This window comes from Carassius gibelio, chromosome B1 (genome assembly GCF_023724105.1).
Source record: "Carassius gibelio isolate Cgi1373 ecotype wild population from Czech Republic chromosome B1, carGib1.2-hapl.c, whole genome shotgun sequence".
Lineage (NCBI taxonomy): Eukaryota > Metazoa > Chordata > Actinopteri > Cypriniformes > Cyprinidae > Carassius > Carassius gibelio.
The window spans coordinates 19,097,394-19,116,829 of record NC_068396.1 but is presented as its reverse complement, the minus strand read 5'-3'; the positions used below and the strand labels follow the sequence as shown (position 1 = coordinate 19,116,829).

General features: G+C 35.7%; 1 protein-coding gene across 1 annotated transcript; it reads right to left on the bottom strand.

Moving 5' to 3' along the window:
* Positions 1 to 6,042: 6,042 nt before the first annotated feature.
* On the bottom strand, positions 6,043 to 19,323 carry tm9sf2 (transmembrane 9 superfamily member 2). The gene is made up of 17 exons (XM_052544945.1): positions 19,003 to 19,323; positions 17,811 to 17,878; positions 15,568 to 15,661; positions 14,664 to 14,791; positions 14,448 to 14,577; positions 14,235 to 14,359; positions 13,951 to 14,062; positions 12,772 to 12,851; positions 11,669 to 11,777; positions 10,917 to 11,049; positions 10,081 to 10,200; positions 9,217 to 9,274; positions 8,900 to 9,059; positions 8,603 to 8,754; positions 8,380 to 8,491; positions 8,091 to 8,262; positions 6,043 to 6,973 (listed from the first exon to the last, which is right to left on the bottom strand). Exons 1-17 carry the CDS (start codon positions 19,156 to 19,158, stop codon positions 6,906 to 6,908), a joined length of 1,977 nt encoding a protein of 658 aa, XP_052400905.1. The 5' UTR covers positions 19,159 to 19,323; the 3' UTR covers positions 6,043 to 6,905.
* Positions 19,324 to 19,436: the final 113 nt, after the last annotated feature.

Here is a 19,436-nt window from a genome sequence, read left to right as displayed (position 1 = left end):
ATAGGGGAGAACAGTCAAATTTGGTCTAAATGTTCAAAAGAGATGATTCTACTGGGATGGTTTGTGCATGTAGTGGAACAAACATCCAAATTCAACAGATGCAATGAGTCAGTCCTCTTAATTAGTGAATAACCACCATCCATCCCTCTTCATAAATAAAGCAAGAGAACACAAACATGAGACAGGAGGGTCCGATTCCAGGGAGTACAAGCTCTGGGAGGGGTTCGGAGGCTAGACGGGGTCATCTTTTCAAGGCCTTGCGTTTTTATTGACTCCTAGCAAACCAAATAACCAGATTGTGCCATCCGTTATGGACACAGGGACATTGTGGGGTGAGTGAGGATTGGACACGGACACGCTGGCATTCCACGGCCCCATTGTGACTCGACTGAAAGAGGACAAAGAGACACCCCACTGATCAGAATCTGACGGGACGCCCCAAGAGACAAAGGGCCACAACTGACCCTCTTTTCCAGGTGAAAAGTGGGTGAAAGAGTGAGAAAGAGAGGGATAAAAATAAGAAAGACAGCAAGAGAGAGAGAAAAAAAAAGGAGAAGGGGAGTGACGAACGTCTGCAGTGTGACGGAGGGACAAAGAGCCCAGAAGAGCTGTGACGGGAAAAAGAGAGCGAGTGGTTGTAGTGGGCGGAGGAAAGAGAAAGAGAGAGATAAAAGAGAGAGGAGGGGGACAAAAAGTGTTTGGTGAGGCAAAAAAGCAAAGACAATATATGCCAGTTTGTCATTTCCGGTGCTACCATGGACAATATCCATAATCTTGATTTATACATTTGGACAAAGTTATCCTAAAGTTTGAATTGACTACTGCCTTGATCTATATAATAAAAAACCATCAACATTGCATATTCCTCATATTGTCTATATATATATATATATATATATATATATATATATATATATATATATATATATATATATATATATATATATATATATATATATATATATATATATATATATATATGTATGTATGTATGAGTATTGTATGTATATACACACACACACAATACACATTTGTATTTATATATATACATAATACACACAGTGTACACACATATATTATGTAAATCTTCCATTTTTTATTTGACCTTCTAAACTGTAGCACTCTCTATTCTAATATTTTTTGCATTCTATCTAGTTGTTTTCTTTTTATTATACAATTTAAAAAAGGCCTCTAAAACTAGCTTTCACTATTCTTCTTCTATTCTATCTGTTCTTTATTACATAATTAAAATAAAACCTTGCTTCGTGTACTGTGTTAGACTAACTAACATTTGTTATATCCCTTGAGTATCATTGCTCTTTTGTTGATTTCGATTGCTTCCACTGTGCTCATTCGTAAGTTGCTTTGGATAAAAGCATCTGCTAAATAACTAAATGTAATGTAAACAATAACATTTATTTTACAAGCTCTTCATCGTGGTTACTCATTTAACTGAACTAATACACACACATATATACACACACACACACACACACACACACAGTCATGTGGAAATATATATATATATATATATATATATATATATATATATATATATATATATATATATATATATATATATATATATATATATAATTTATTTGGAGGTCTGTGCTAACTGAATGAAAACAATTTGGCGGAAAATAGTGCAAAATAGATTTACTTTTTTTTTTTTTTAGATTTTATGTGTAATGCTTTGGCAATGTGTTGGTAAACAATCATTCCAGTAAAGTACTGTAAATTGAAACTGAATTGAGTTGCAGACAAACAATTATAATAATAATATGTAAAAGATCTGACAGTGGGCTTGAGAACTGAATATATTTAACATATAATGGAGATTTGATGTTTGGGAAAATGGAAATAATGAATTGTTATATTTTATTTGATATTATATTGAAAGATCAGAGTAGCACATCTGATGAGTCACTGTTAACCAGAGCATTTGTGACATGGTTTCACAGTTGGTGGTTTTCTAGTTTCAATTATTTATTATTCTCTTCATGATGGTTAAAAACAAATAAACAGAATTAGGGTTATAAATGTACCATATCTTGAGAATGTAAAAAAAAAAAAAAACAACTACAACAAAAAACAGACTCCAGCAAATCACTTCATTAAAGCTGATGTACCTCTAAAAGAAAGAGTGGGAGAAGAACATAAGGAAAGGAGGAGACAAAAGAGAGCGAGGGAGAGAAAGAGAGAGAGAGAGAGATAAGTCTTGGTGTCACTGGGTGACCGACATTCGTTGCTTTTATGACCTCATCAAAGAGTCCGCAGTGCTACGAACCGTGACAAACGCCATTATTTAATTTGGATTGATTTTCTCAGGACACACTCAAAAAGCTCAATGGAAAAGACAAGTATGATTTATTAATTTATGTGCCTTTGTAATAAAAAAAAAAGATAATTGATGATTTTGTTGAAAGGCGTCTCTTCTGTTCATCAAAGCTGTATTTATTGGTTAAAAATATTGCTCTATGGCAATTTATTCAAAACTTAATTTATTCTTGTGATGAAAACCAGAACTTTCATCAGCCATTATCGCACATGACCTAAAAAATGGTAAATGGTGGTATATTACTAACAAAGCTTATGATATGCTTATGTAAAAGGAATTTGAAATCATGATTTCTTGTGACAAACTGAAGTGTACCACGTGACTATACTGGCTTATGCACAAACTGTATTGGCTTATGCAGAAGAATAAAAATAGAAGTTTGCACATCATAAAACTCTGAATAGCCACTAGAGGGCGATGTAGAAATACCTGAAGGTATCAAAGTTTATGTAGTATAATAAAGCAAGACTGAAAATTTCACTGCACTGTCCAATGAGAATAAAAATTGACAACTTTTCACTGCTCAGAATTCAGAAATCTTATGAGGAGGTTAGGTTTAGGTTTACTTACAGTTTCTTGAGTCTTGATGCAATCTACGTTTGCTAGAAAACCCCACAAAGACTCTTTATAATGCTGAATGTGTTCATTAAACAAAAGAGACTGGTGTTATTCAACCTTAAAGCCGACAACACAGATGACTAACACTGAGCTGTCCAGCAGACAAACTCTCAGGAGTTTTTATTTCGTCTTTAAAGGAAACCACTCAAGCCTTTGATCCAATGAAAAGACTTTCCCTCATTTGGGTGTCTGAATACGAACAAGAGCCCCAAAATGAAGCGTTTAGCAAGCAGGATTAGAATAGAAAGTGATTCAGCCGTGAAAATCCCCCGTTTTAATGGCTGTTGGGAGAAGTACCACTTTATAGCTGATCTGAGAGCATCCGAGAATCAGTGCGACCAAGGTAAAAGTTTGAATTTGGAAGGCCTCGGCTGATCTCAGATCAGGACCCTGATGGAAGCCGGAAAGTGATCATTCATATGAAGCGAGTTTGAAAGAGAAAGACTGTCCACCCACACTATTTACGAAGCACTGCCACAGTCAGCCATTGTTGAGAGAAACACGTTAACAAGAAAGGATGATGGAGAGGAAGGATCACAGAGAATCTTGAAAGGAAAAATCTATTACTGCTGTGCTGATAAAGCCACTTCACTACCACAAACCTTTATAGAAACATATATCTGCATAAACACACATGTAAACAAAACAAAACACCGGGCAAACAACAACAACAAAAGATATATGGGAAAAAGATGGAAAAGGACTGAAATAATTCAGACACTTTACACAAATTCTAGGCAAATGTGCAAGAAATAAAAGTAAGTAAAATAAGTAGAGAGACATCAATGGCCACTAGGAAACAGACATACATACAGTATACTGCTTAAATGCATAATGTACCCTACAGAGCAATTATTTCATTGGTTTTAAATACAATTTAAAAAGCAGGGCAAGAAGTAGTGTTTCATTGTAAGATGTATTTGTCATTAACATAATCTACAGGCTTAGGCTTAACCTGTGTCTTCTAGGATGATGCTTTCACTCTTCAGTATGAACATTTGTTTTCAACACGGAAAACAAAGAAAAAGAAATGAACTGTTTTGCTCAGAAAAATACATAAAAACCAATAAAAAAATAAAATAAAATGAAAAAGCTAACTGCATATCATGTTCTTGAGAGAGAGAGAGTTGTATCAGTGAAGTTCTCTGTAAACCTTAGCTGTGTTTGACTCAACATAGCTAAACACTGCGTGATGCCAGGAAACGGCTTTTATTTATCAAAGTCTTCATTTGTGTTAATAATAGTATGAAAGTGAGCAATGTTAATTTCTGCAGTGTAAGTGAGCGAAGATGACAGGAAGAATTTAGCCAGCAATCTGTGACTAGAGAAATTTCAAAGTACTGTCTGACTTGCCTTTCCTGTAGGATACGTCTTTCTCTCAAAGCTTGTTGTTACCATTTTGTCAGGTGTGGAATATAGGCCAGACCCATTACGAGAAGCCATAAAACTCTGGTCTCCTCCAAAAGAAAGGAGCACAACAAAAGATTGACTAAACAGCCATCTGGAAGAGATAAACAAAAAAGACACACACACACACACACACACACACACACACACACAGCATTAACACATTTTGCAGTGCAATGATTAATCACACACACACACAAACACACACACACACACACACACACACACAAATAAAAAAAATAATCTGTAGGCCTATGTACATGGCAAATTAGTGCCTTGTTCTCGACTCTTAACAAATCTTCATATTGAACAAAGTGACACCTACTTGTCATTCTAACGCATTTTTATATAAAATGCATATTTCAATTGGTGTAAAGAAAAGCTTTTGGCTTCTCTCCTGAGGCCACAAGAGGGCGCATCGAGCAAAATATTAATGATGCACGTTTATTCAAAACATACGAAAACATGACTGTGGAAAATGTCTATAAACCAATTATAATTAATTAATTCGCTTAAACAACTACAAACAAAACAGCGTCATGTATGCATGCATAGTTAAATACAACTTAAAACAACTTAAAAATACAACCGGTCGATGGAAAATGACTTTGTTATCAGAGGTATGTAGAACTAGAGCAGATACATTTAAATGGATCATTCTGATTCATCCTTTTATTAAAAAAATAAATAAATAAAAAAGTTAAAGGCTGATATATTTTAATTTTCTTTTTAAAAATGGTCAAACTTTTATTTGAACATGTAGTACATGTCAGTAGATACTAGATAACGTTTTTTTCTTGTGTGTTTGTGTAAAATGTGGCCATGATTTTTTTTTTTTTTTTTTCAGGCAAATAAAAAGTGCATAGTGCTGCTAATTTTATTTGTTGGCTTTTGTCAACAAAATAAGTAAAATTCTAATTTTTTTTATTTTATTTTTCCAGCACATTTGAACAAAGGCACATATATATATATATATATATATATATATATATATATATATATATATATATATATATATATATATATATATATATATTTTTTTTTTTTTTTCTTTTTTTTTTTTTGACAGCCCTAACTGTAATGGGGTGCTGGACCGAAAAACGCGATTCAGCAAAGCTCAGGTAATCACAACCGGACGACTGCAAGTATGAATTTCATTATTATGCAACAATTAAAATAGATATGTAATTTTAAACACAATATTTATAGTTTCTCCATTTTATTTCACCGATGAAGCCAAGACATAATTGGTAAAAAAAAAAAAGGGCGCATTTTCTTCGTGTCCTCCTTTCCTGAACGCACTGCGGAATCGCTTCAATTCTGTTCACACCTATTATGACTTTAGGATTGGCTTTAGGACTCCAAAGTCGGACTCTAATAGGAAAATAATGAAAACTGAAACTGAAAAGATTGTAACATGCTACAAAAAGCTAAATAATTTCTGGAAATATCACGTTCTTATTAAGTGTGGACATTTTTCTGAAGTGAAATAGATAAAGATGTTGTGCTGATGGTCTCAAGATTGTACTTGTACAGATTGCTACCCCTTTTACTGGTCATTTAACAATAGAAATGTTTAACATTATGGAAGAGCAAGATACAAAAAGCATTGTTTGAAGGGGAAAAAATTATCAACACAGAGAATAACTTCAAACATTAAAACAAGTGAACTGCTGTTTTGGAGACGAGGAAGTTTTATTTCTAATATTTTTAACATTTTTCTTGTAATCTCGTTACCTCAAAATCAGAGAAGACAAAATCAAAACTGAGCAGCCAACCAACCAAATGTAGTTTTTGGACACACGTTTAAATGCTGTGCATATATATGTACAAAGAAAACCTTTCCACTCCAGTACCCCGTCTATGAACGGGGAACTTCACATTTTCACAAACCCGTTCTTAACCAAATGAAACAGTCTTGATTTTCTTGTGATAATGAGGCACGCAATGTGTTGAGGCATGAACAGAGCCAACGAGAGAGAAAAAAAAAAAAAAAGACCAAACAAAAAGTTAAATAGACATTCCCCCCACTTGTTATATACTAGAATGCGCAAACAGTAATTTTACAGTATCAACATGATGGAATGAAATTTCACACAGCCTCACTCTTAAATCAACTAATAACGAATTATTTTCATTTTTAATCTCTAGTTTCTTTTTTGATGCATTCAAGGAAAAAAGGCTATTTACAAAATCATACTTCTGACACCATGAAGATTCAATAACTGGAGCTAGTTTTCTTTTTGTAATTTATGAAAAAAGTTAGCAAAAGAAAAAAGCAAGTAATATTTACAAGGGAAAACTCCAAATCTTTATTACTCGTCGCAGTGGCCTATGTGCGTGTTTGCTGTATTCTGTTCCAACTAAAGAAGCAGATGTGTTGATTTCTTCAAACAGTTGAATATGCACTACTAATGCACACACAGGGCAAAGTAAATGGAATTTGTTGTTTCAGTTGTTGGTGTAAAGCAGAGTCGCCGTGGCAACAGATAAAGTTAAACAGCGCTCAGAGTTCATTCTCATATGAGATTGCTTTCATTTAATCCACTTTGACCACACTGTAGATCTTGGTGACAAACCAGAAGCAGGCAAAGAATCCAATAGTACCTGGAGGCAAAAACACACAAGAGATCCAGATTACTAAAACAGTACACAATATTACCCGAAGCATTACTGTTTTCTGCAGTCAAAACAGCACACAAGACATCATATGTTTGGAATCTAAAACTTCCCACTTGACTATCTGGAATCATTACTGTTAAATAAATTCGGGTTAAATCATTTAAATGTATTGATACTTCCACTTTCTGTTAAACAAGTTCTGAAAATAAGCAATGTTTTCATAATTACAACTGAAATACAGGTAAAAGAAATACATGGAAGTACAAAAAAACGTCTTAGTCAACACGGAGACACGTTTCGCTGCATACGCAAACATTTTTTATCGTATAGCCATTCCGTCCACACGAATCCAGCGTTTTGGGAGAGTGAAACTGATATTTCAGTTTGCATCATCAGCCCACGTCTTGCCCCTAGTCAGACCGCTACGTCACTTAACAGCAACAAAAACATGAACAAACACTGAACGATTGTCTTTGTATTAACTAACATTAACAGATGTATTGTTCTATGTTTTTGTCATTAACATAGGTTCTAGGTTTATGTGCATAGTTCAAGTCTTCTTCTCTGTTATTAGTGCATCTGTGGCAGAATTACTGCACCACAAACTGGTCTGGCATGTACACTACATAGTTTTTTTGCCAGTTTCGTGTGGACGCAGATATTTCTTGAGATAAGGGGGAAACAAGATTGGATAGGGAAAGCTCTGGCTTCGTGTGGACGTAGCCTTAGAAGTGAATGATCTTGTACCAGAAGATTTGTCATTTTCTAATATGGCAATGGCATTTCACGATCTAGTAGTATAAATCTCTCAAACTACTGTGAAGTTTTGTCTGTTGAAAGTGCTGTTTAATTTTCCATGAAAGCTGAGCAACAAAATTCTATGACCAGTTTACAAAAAAGTTTGTGCCAAAATCCACAAAGCAATTTGTGTGATTGGGATTTTCACTCATTTTCACATTCGTCACATGAATTGGCAGCGCTGAGCAACAAAAATCTGCTTGGTCTGAAAGAGACTTCTGCTTCTGACACCCCACAACATGTCGCTGCAGTTTCACTAGTGTCTGCACCTTAACTCTACATACATACATACATACATACAGACCTGTGAAGAGGAAGAAGATGAGTGCCATGATCATGGTGTAGCCGAAGTAAAGAATGGTGCTGGCGAGTCCACTAATCTGCAGTTTAGAGAAGAAGTAATGGATGGCATAGACCAGGAAATAAACAGCTGTGAATCCGCTGGTGAGGAAGGAGCGCCACTGCCAGTGATAGTCCTGAGAGACAGCAAAACACAAAACAGATGAAAAAAACAAAAAGACACGATACTCAAAAATATGCATACTGTCACACGTCTGCATATGTAATATGGATCTTGCTGTGTGTACTCCTACCTCAGCACACAGGTGGAAATAGCAGAGGAGGATGGTGGCCTCAGAGCAGGTGATGAGCAGGATGATGAAGACCAGGAAGAGGAAGCCAAACATATAGTACATCTGATGAGACCTGCAATATCAATGGTTTACACAATATTTCAATAATACCGCAAGTGTTTTTAAAGACGCTTGATTTCATTTGCTTTTGTAATCATAGGGACCGTTAATCATCAGCACTAACCAAATGCTGTTGAGGATGAAGAACAGCTGGATGAAGATGCAGCCGAATGGCAGGATTCCACCCATGACGATGCCAGGAAGAGGTTTGGTGTAGAATGACTGCTCTGGAATCTGTCTGGGGATTTGATTGGTCCGCACAGGATGTTCAATGCCCTGAAATTGAACCAAAATTACACACACATTAAAAAAAAAAAAAAAAAAAAAAAAAAAGGAACAAGGATTATTGGATTTTTTTTTTTACACCAGAAGTTAAAAATTTCGGCTTTTGCAAAACAAATTGGAAGTAAAGCAAGCTTACACTCTTCTTAAAACCGAAGTATGCTCCGATAAAGGTGAGGGGCACTGAGATACAGAACCACAGAGCCAGGATGGCCACCAGAGTGCCAAAGGGCATGGCAGCTGATGAACCCTCGCCCCACAAAATCAGATTCATTACGAAAAAATCAGCAAAGACCACCCTGAAAAAGCATGTAAATGTATTATTCACAACAAGCTATCTAAGGTACATGTCAATGCACAATATTTCAAAGTGCAAAATGGTCCATTAACGGTTACATTTAACTCCTTAATGTACTGAAACTTCAATTCAAATGATGTATTTCTTCATTTACTCACCCCGGACAGAGAAATGCTGTCAACAGAACATTGGTCTTCCACTTCTCCCCACCGAACGCTGGAATGAGAGAGAGAGAGAGAGCAGTTCACCTCACATTTCAATTTGTAATACATCAATATATCAGAATCAGACTCTACAGTGAGAGATTTTTTAAAAAGTTCTATTTTTACTGTGTTTTGTTTTTTATTACTGAGTTCAAAGCAGTTGCTGGAATTCATTAAACTTATTAGCACTCTTTCAGTTACCACCTCTAGATTCTAACACTTAAAAACTGTCACATTCATCTTTTTTTGTCAAAAAAGAACAGTCACAATTTCCTCCTTCATTGCAAAAGGTCCTGTTGATACTATTATATAGTTTGCACTATTGTAAGGAAAGCATTGAGAAGCATAGAAGCCATGAGGCACTGAGATACTGCCTAGGATCTATCACAATCCTGTACATCCAGACTGGTGGTTGATGGACGATGACAAAAAAAAAAAAAAAAAAAAAAACAAAAAAGTAACGATGTTGTAACGATTGAAAGTAAACTCATAAATGTCCATTATGATTCAGTTTCTCATCAGAATGGAAAAACTGAGAGAAGATCAAAGGGGACAATTACACTTCTGTCATTCGAAATGGTTTAAAACCGAGCTCAGCAGATGGATCTACAACTGATATCATAGTAAATAGAAAAGTAAGCTCTCATTGTATTGTGCACGAGCTGTAGAACACAACTAAAGCAAAAAAGCAGCAGGGGTGTGTAGCCTGTCTGTTCGTGTAAAGGGCTCCTCTGACACTAATTAAATCTAACGAACTGCAGACAGCCCTAATGAAGGGAGGATAAAAGATCAAAGGTCAATCCTCTGCTGTGAACTTACATTTGTAGTAGCGGGCAGCCACATAACCAGCTGGAGTACCCAGGAGCACCCACAGCACCACTGCACACGTCATCAGAGCCCCACGATTAGCAGGTGACAGGAAACCCAAGCAGGCGAAAACTACAGGGAGAAAACATGTCGTCAAGGTCAGGGTTACATGAGTTCAGAATCTAAAACTCAACAGAATCCTATATCTGTCAAACTGCATTTTATAAGGATTTCTTGAATTTTAATTGACATTTGTCATTATACACTGCTATATTTATAAATAGTTTTTTTATGCCTGCTTATGCTTTTTTTAATATGTATATGCCTATTTTTCACTACTTGGGGTTGGTAAGATTTTTTAATGTTGTTGAAAAGTTTCTTTTATTTAACAAGGTTACATCTAATTACTTAAAAACACTAACACTGTGAAATATTATAAGTAAAAAAAACGAATATCTGTGTCCGTATGAGATACAAAGATACATTTTAAGCATCATTACGCGTCTTCAGTGTCACATGATCTTTCAGAAACGTTCTAATATGCTGATTTGCTGCTCAAGAAACTTTCCTTTCTATCACCAATGTCGAAAACACTTGTACTGCTTTATATTCTTGTGAAAACCATTATACATTTAATTTCTCAGGAGTATTTGTTGAACCCCAAATTTTTTCATTGTAGTTTACAATTATTTCACATATGTCTTTATGCTAAAGACACATTTCTAAAGCAAAACTAAGAAAACTATTATGTTATGAATAGCTGTTTTGATCTGGTACTGGTCTTCATCTATCAATCAGGGCTTGAAGTTTCCCGTTTTGCTATATTGCTCAGCTGCCTACACACTTACAGAGTGTAACAAACGTCATGATGAAGATCTGAGTCCCAGACCCCAGGAACACAGACAGCAGCATGCCTTTCCTGGGCGGCCTGAAGACGTCTCCGTGAACAAGCTTCCAGCCAAATTCCTCCTGGGCATCCTCCTGGAAAAGATGGAGAGGAAAAGCGAGGCTTTAACAATAGCAGGAGCTAACGGAACCCCGTTCAGGCGTGGGTCTGGGACTACAGCCCAATTACAGCTAACAGAGATCAAAGGAAAGACGCCGGCTGCTGCTCAGACCAATGATACACTGTGTCACTCTCGGTCCGTCCTTAATGAGTATGATGTGTGAGGGGAGGGGGAGGGGCCACGGTGAAACACAGGAAAGAGAGAACACGTAAAAGCAACAGATGTGTGCATTACGCCTGAGCCTGTCTGACCTCTAACCCCAAATATACAATACATAAAGAGATCTGAAAGCCAAGTTTGTGATTAGGATGACTCGTTTCAAGGGTGAAGACAGATGTGTGATGTGTCCTCATCAGTGTGACCCTCATTGCTGGCAAACAGTACATTAACACACATTCTACACATTACACTCATGAGCTACAAACCAAACACTTATATACATTTATACACACATGCAAACATAAAAATGGTCTATCATGTGGCAGACCAAACTTGGCTGTACCAAACACACACACGCACACACAATATAAGGTCATAAGAGAGACTGACCACATATATCAGACAGTGACATGTGACAGTTGAGCTGAACTCACCACAGAGTCCATCTGGTTGTATCTGGCGATGTCTTTATGGAGCGTTCGGAGCATAATCATAGCAACCATCCCAGAGAGGAAGAGAACGATGACCAAAGAGTTCATGATACTGGTGGCAGAAAACAGAACATATTAGCTAAACATTAGGACATATTTGCTGAAATACATCATGGGTTTATTAGGATATGGACCCTGGGCCAAATTACAATCTCAGTCCCTGCAATCTAACTTTTGTGATTGTTAATCAGCATCATCACCAATAATAATATTATTATTATTATAAATAAGACTTTCGTTTTATTTAAATTAAATTTACCAATAGAGCAATATATTACTATATTAACTGTAATATACTATTGAACTGTAATTTAAAAATAAGTATTTAATAACAACAACTATTATTATTATTCAGTGTTTATTTATACTTCAATTTTAATAATTAAAATATAGAAAAATTACTACAGCAATAATACTATTTACTTTCACACTACTAGTACTGTATGAATAGATTTTTTTTTTTTGAAAATTAGTATTTAATAATAATAATAACAACAATAAATGTATTTTTAAAAACAACATGAATATTACTGAAATTAGTGAACATAAACCGTCTTTTATTGTTGTATTTGGCAGGAAACAAATGGGAGGTCTTGAAGCTTCTCCTTCGTTTGCAACAGATTTAGAAATGGTCCTCATTACAAATTTGATAAGATGGTTGGCATGTTGTGTTTTAGAATGACACCGAACACACCGGGTCATGTCCTGCATATCACAGTTTCATTTACATGCCAACTCCATTTTTTACTTGCATTTGCACTAGTCAAGCGATTTTGAACCCGTCTGAGGTTGTTCTGTAGACAATATAGAGTTGTTGGAAGCTATAGTATCCATTCATTGAATATATAGATTTTATATAATTTGTGGACAAGATTTATTTCACATGGGTCATACTTTAGTTTGCTGTAAAGCCCAAACCAAGGTGGGCTTTGCAAAGGATGCATGTATGGTGCTTCGCAAACGCATAGGGTAAGTTTATGAGAATGCATGTCCACTTTGAGTGTGCTATGTGGGAAAGGCCATATGTGTGTAATATGTGATCTCACCTAAACCACTGAATGTTGGTGTGCGGCATAGACTCAAGAATATAGTCCCATCTAGAGGCCCAGCGAATCGTTTTGTCCTCCTGCAAACACCAAAACAGCAGTTATCCACAAAAAACAAGAGCTCTGCAGAAATACTGATACAACAAATCCCTTTACAGCAGGGGTCTACAATCTCTTACAGAATAAAAGAACCCCTTGGTTGACAGAGGGACAGAGCACAGACACTTACATATTTGATCAAATAGCTTCATGCATTGTAGGCCTGGTCTATAACAACATGCATATAAAGCGAATTTAACAATAACAGTCTGTTATGAAGATTAGACGGCAAAGCCTTTCAAATGACAATTTCAAATGTAATGATCTTTTTTTTTCATCCATCTAGTATGAGATGAACAATGGCACGTTTAGCTGAACTGCTGCTTTGGTTGAAGTTTTTTTTACATATTTCACAAAACCGAGTTATATTTATTAGACAATAATTGGAAGATCCCCTGCTGGGAACCCCAAGTGATATGATACCAGTACACCTCCTTGTGGAAAAACACAGAACAACACCTCTCCATTTGAATGAAAAGAAAGAGAGATGCAAATGATTTAAGTTTTTGTGTATATTAACTACTACAAAAATGTAAATTCACCCAAAAATGTAAATTCTATCCTCACGTTCCAAATTGTCTTTTGTTGAGCTTCAGTACATAAATGAATATATATGTTTTAAACATGAAAATGAAACGTTTTCAAGAAAAAAAAAAAAAAAAAAGCAGTGTAAATATTGGCAGACATTGAGCTTGGTAAATCAAGAGAAGCAGATGTTGTGATAACGATTAAAATATGATTCCTTGTGCAGCTCTATCTAAACAGAACCAACACTCAGCTGACTGAAGCTGACGAATAACACCTGAATAACATTAAATCTGAGTCTCTCATCACAAAACATATTTTTTTTTAAATGGCTTGATCTTCATGGATTACTTTTACGTCTTTATGTACTTTATGAAGCTTGAAAATGTTGATTGGCTAGACTTTCAATTGATTAAAAAGATGGTTTCACAGAAATGATAAGAGATTGTTCTGTTCCAAAAATAAACGAAAGTCATGTGCGCCTGTAAATGATGACAGAATATTCATTTTAAACAAACCCTTTAAAGCTGAAATGGAAGTATCTTAATCACTGACCACAAACTTGACGGAGTAAGTGTAGGAAATCTTGATTTCTCCACTGAACTTATTGCCCAGACTCATGGGAGGTCCTGTGCAGTCTGGTTTCTCCAAGCTGTTGTGCTTATAGCTTTAAAAAGAGACAACACATTCCATATGTACATATTAAATCCAATCTCCTATCTTTATGTTTAATTTGACAATTAAATATTTAAATCCATTGTTGCTTTTTGTTGGATCTTGATTGGCTAAATTGCACCCTTCTCTGGTGACTTATTATTGGTTAGAACATCCTCAAATACCTTTTGGGCTCTAATTTAGCTGCAACCAGTCTGGCACCAGCAGCCTCGTTCTCCACCACGTGGTAGAAAATGGTGATGTCCACATGGTTGAAGATGTAGAAGGTGTCTTTGTCATTGAAGTCAGCCTACATGAAAATGAAACCAATGTGTGAACAATTTGCATTAAACCGAACAATCACATGTCCTATGAAAAGCAAGGTAAGTGATACTCACATTGACCACACAGGCATCTTTGGCCCGTCCCGTATCTGTGACATAGCAACCAATGGGGAAGCCTGGATTACAGAACTTCTGATTGTCCTCCACATCATAACACCAGGTCACCGGCATATTATCGACAATCCTGAGAGAGTCAAGTAAGTGATGAGGAGCTATGCTTTGTTATAGTGCTGTGTTTCAGCACAGAGAGCAACTGAGCGACTGCCTCACCAGTGATGTTGGTAATTGAGGAGCATTCCCTTCTTGAGGAATTCCAGCTTGGCCTTATCCTCTGCTTTCTCGGTGTTGTACGATTTAGGACAGACACTCTGGCATTCCAAATCCTTCTTAAAGGAAAACTAGAAGAAAAAACAAACGCAGATTACAGAATAAAATGCTATAGTAAAAACAACAATTCAATAAAGACAAAGACATTAGCACCATTTGCCTTTTATATAGCTTCCAACCTTCTTAAAACAGATTCATACAGTTCTGAAAGTACAGAGGAATGATGTCTATCAGAATATCTACCAGCTGTTTCAGAGAGTTTTGAGGAGGCAATTTGCTTCTCACTCTTCTCTCTTCTCTCCTCGCCCACTGTCGTTTAATATTAATATTCAGGTGTTCAAGATTGAAGTTCATCTTGGTGAATCAACTCTCCAGGTTTTATGATCATGACACCACATTTTATCATCTGTTTCTGTCATTAAAGTTTTATCAGCTCTTTCACGGATGTTGGCTTTGTGAAATTCTTGGAAACTCCAAGGTGAATACGGAGGCTTTGCTTATTGAAGTAGTTCCGTGTTTTTTGGACACCTTCATTTCACCAACTACTCCTCTTCACTGGTGAAGTCTTGACATGCATTGTGTACACAATAATAATCATATCTTTGTTCTTAGAACACCCAAAGAATTGGGCTGTTGCAAGCTTTCATGACTTGTCCTTGTAAGACAATCGCAACATTTGTTTTTCCGCTGTACACAAATTATATTAACCCCTATAGTATAATGAGTGTTTACATGATTTATTATGTTACACTCACTTTATCAGTTAATGCAATCCCAAAGCACAAATCCCATGGTCTTGGCATTGCTAGTGCCGAGCTCTGAGCTACAAGCACATTGTGTGATATACCTTGTACGGGGATGACTCGATTCTTTCTCCAAACAGCACCTGACCCAAGTTCTCAGATGGACGCTTCTCGGACTCATCGGCACAAAAATCAAACCTGACAGAATAAAAATGATCAAGATGTAATCAGAAACAAAACAATAATCAAAAGGCTCAGCTCTTAAATAAAAACAGCACTTCAAATACGGGTTTCTTGTTTAAATCATTTATCAGGTGACATGATTGACATGATAAATGCTTAAATTGAGTGAACAATATTCTCATTATCTAAAACAGAGGGTTTTTAGGATCCCTAAACCTAATCGGACGTGTACAAATGCTTTGATTATAAATTACGATGTGCAGTATTATTTCAGAGGGATATGACAAACATATATATGATAAATAGACTATTGTTTTGCATTAATAAGTGCAGTTACTAATACATGTTCATTTAAAAAACCAATGGCACTGTTTCCAAAAACTGAGTGCACGGTTTGGAAATTCGTGAGTATGGTTCATTAATCCGTTGACACGATTTGTTAAACTGAGGGAACAGATGCAAAACCATCGGCACTGATTTATTTATTTTCCCCTACATGTGACTTCCCGGGTTTCTTGCACAGACCGATCGTTTTGTGTCTTTACACATCAATGTATCATCAAGAACCGCAGGGTTTAACTAAGTTTTGTTTGTGTATGTTTTATTGCATGTTTTAGCCGTGATTCCCATCCATTTACATTACAACACTGATAGATTGATCAACGGTCTTATTTTATTTTTTTTACCCTTGGATTCTAGATTTTCAAATAGTTGTATCTCAACCAAATATTGCCCTAACAAACCATACATTGATAGAGCGCTTAATTATTCAGCATTTAGATTACAAATAAATTGCAATTTCTTGTGTGTGTTTTTTTTCTTTCAGATGATGTATAAATCTCAATTTCTCATTTTTTTGTGGTCCTGGGTCACATTTTTTTTTATATATTATTTTGTGCTCTCCAGAAGAAAGAAATGTATACAGGTTTGGAATAACATGAGGGTGAGAACTCTCTCTTTAAATGTACTATATATATGATGGGCAGAAAACCTTTGATAAATGGCTGAAAGCTCAAGAGTCCCCAATTAAAACAAGCTCTGAAGTACAAAACAACGGAAGGCGGCGCAAAGAGGATTGATTTTGTTTTTAATGGCTAACCACCAGTACATTATTCCTTATAAACACACAATATATTTATCTAATTGATTACACTTGCAGGTAGCCCAAGAGATTATGGTTTTATTAAATACCAGACAAGAAGACTTCTGCCTAGTTTCCTTGAGCAAAACATTTTTACATTTGTTGTTTTGGATGCATTTTTTTTTAAAGAAAACTGCCATCTGTGTCTCATGTTAATTGAGATACAACACCCTTGGGAGCTTGAGCACACAGTAAGTGCAAGGCAGATTAATAATGCAAAGCTTATGTCATATTGAATGTATTGTGAGGAAGACTATGCCATTCCTGCCTCCATTCGATTATACAGCGGGTGGTGTGACTGAAAGGCCTCTGTGTTCACATAACAGCACTCCCTCCTCAGTGTGTAGACCGTCTGAGCACAAGTCTCTACATTCAAACTTTCCTCCCCTCCCTCTCCAGCGTCCCTCTGGTGTATCTGCGACACCCTCGCTACATTTCATTCTCCTCAGGTTTTCACTCAAAGAGTAACTAAAGCAAAACTGATTAACCATGTAAAAGCATAGCATATCTTGAGCAAAACCATGTTAAAAGGGCAGTTTCTTCAGCATTGTCCATTACAGTCAAAACAATTAAAAGTGGTTTTTAGTCATTTAAATGAAGCCCAAACAAACTTAAATATTTATACTATACATACATATGTATATGTATGTATATATATATATATATATATATATATATATATATATATGTATATATATATATATATATATATATATATATATATACGTATATGTATGTATATATATGTATATGAAAAAAATAAAAATAATACGAAATATAAAAATGTAAAAACAAATGAGAAACTTTGCTTCGGTCACTAATTTAAATAAAATAAGTCAAACTACTAAAATGACTAAAACTGCAATAAAAATAAACCCAAATAGATTTTTTTAAAAGAAATAATAAACTAATAAAACTGACAAAGGCATATAACAAATTTTTTATAAAAAATAACTAATAATAGTTACCAATAAAAATCAATAGTGAATAAGTACTATAACATATAGTATACTTTATACTCACGCTGTGTATTCATAGGGCAAAACAGACTCCACAGAATCCAGCCTGTTCACAAACAGCTCAATTGTTGACTGTCAAAAAGAGAAGCATCAAAGGTTATAGCAAGTTGTTATGTTAACCGTAATCCTTTCTGTGTGTAAAAAAGGTCACTCTTTTAAGTTTATAATTATTCATGTGAGGGTATCTTTAAAAAAAAACTTTATAAATAATTACAACAAAGGGCTTGGAAAACCTACTACAATGTAAACCATAGTTCCCAACAAAAACGTCATGGCTACTACAGTAAATTATTATTATATAATGTATAGGATTAGATATGTGGAAACAGTTCAAATGTTTCAGAAACTCACTTGAGGATGATGATAGTATGAAATTTGGCACAGTTTCAAGCAATCAAGTATATTGCTCAACATATATTTGCATATGCATGCTTGTTAACGGAGTATAATGGTCCAGCCCCACATGAGAATATGTAAATAAAAGGGAAAACATGTCACACCTGTTGAACCAGTTTACATGTCATCAATTACCAGCTATTCCCCTCGCGTACAGAGATATACTGATCATATTACACATATGAATACACTGCACAATTAAAAAAAAAAATATATGACGTCGTGACAATTTAGAACTTGTCAATGTGATTTATCAAATTCATTCGTGAACCACTTTTATTAATAACCATGCATATAAAAGGTACTTTTAATTATTAATCGTGCGCTCACGCTGCTTTATCTCGGTAATAATACAATGAAAACTGAATAAGGACTGAAGCTGTCAGTCCCTGATATTATTCCTAACGTCTCCTTTAGTGTTCGGTATAACAGACGCAGTTTGGGAGCAAAACCGGTTTAGCAAATGAATACGTTATTTTATTTCTAAGGAAAATAAGTTATTTCTTTACAGTCAATGTCCAGTTTGAGAGGGACATGTGAATGAACAGAACATGTTACACTTGCAGGTTCCCAGACATGCGAAAGTCAGTTTTATAGAAAATACAAAGTTTTTGAAAGCGACAATAGAAGCAGGTTTAGCCGTAATCTTTATCAAGACGACAGCGTTTCCACAACTGACACCCAGCAATAGCATTTCAAGCTAGCAGCACGCAGCATAGATACCTTACTGCAGAGAAACACGACACAACTCAAATATTTTAATGAAATTGTGTATTATGCGCATTAACATGAACATTTACCTTGCAGTCTGGCACGTCGCTGTTTTTGTCGCTCTCTTCTTTCTCGCAGAAGCTCACCGGGGCCAAACCAGGAAGATAGAAACTCAGCGCGTCTCGCAGAGACCCGCACACAAACAGCAACACAAATACAACACGGACACGGTGGAACACGACCATTTTGCCTCGACCGACTAGTTAAGGATTCGGTAACGTTAGATGTATTTACATGCGTGAAATGTAGATCTGCGTGTCAGAATTCAAACATTTGGTGATATCCAGACACGAGCGCTAGCGAAACTGCTGCCTGCGTAGCAGCATCTGACTCCTCAGACACGTCATCCGACGCGAACAGCATGATGGGATTGTGGTGGACTTCAACGCGGAAGACAATGGAAACATCAAATCTAGAAAATTATGTGCTTTTTAAATTAAAACTACTTGTATCTCTCATTTGG

Bases quoted from the DNA above. Each gene is read 5' to 3' on its own strand.
- tm9sf2 (XM_052544945.1), bottom strand. From the start codon at position 19,158: ATGGTCGTGTTCCACCGTGTCCGTGTTGTATTTGTGTTGCTGTTTGTG. The intron at 15,662-17,810 runs GTGAGTATAAAG...TTATTCTGTCAG, and splicing joins TTGCCCTATGAATACACAGC to GTTTGATTTTTGTGCCGATG. The intron at 12,852-13,950 runs GTCAGTGATTAA...TGGTGTTTGCAG, and splicing joins CTTACTCCGTCAAGTTTGTG to GAGGACAAAACGATTCGCTG.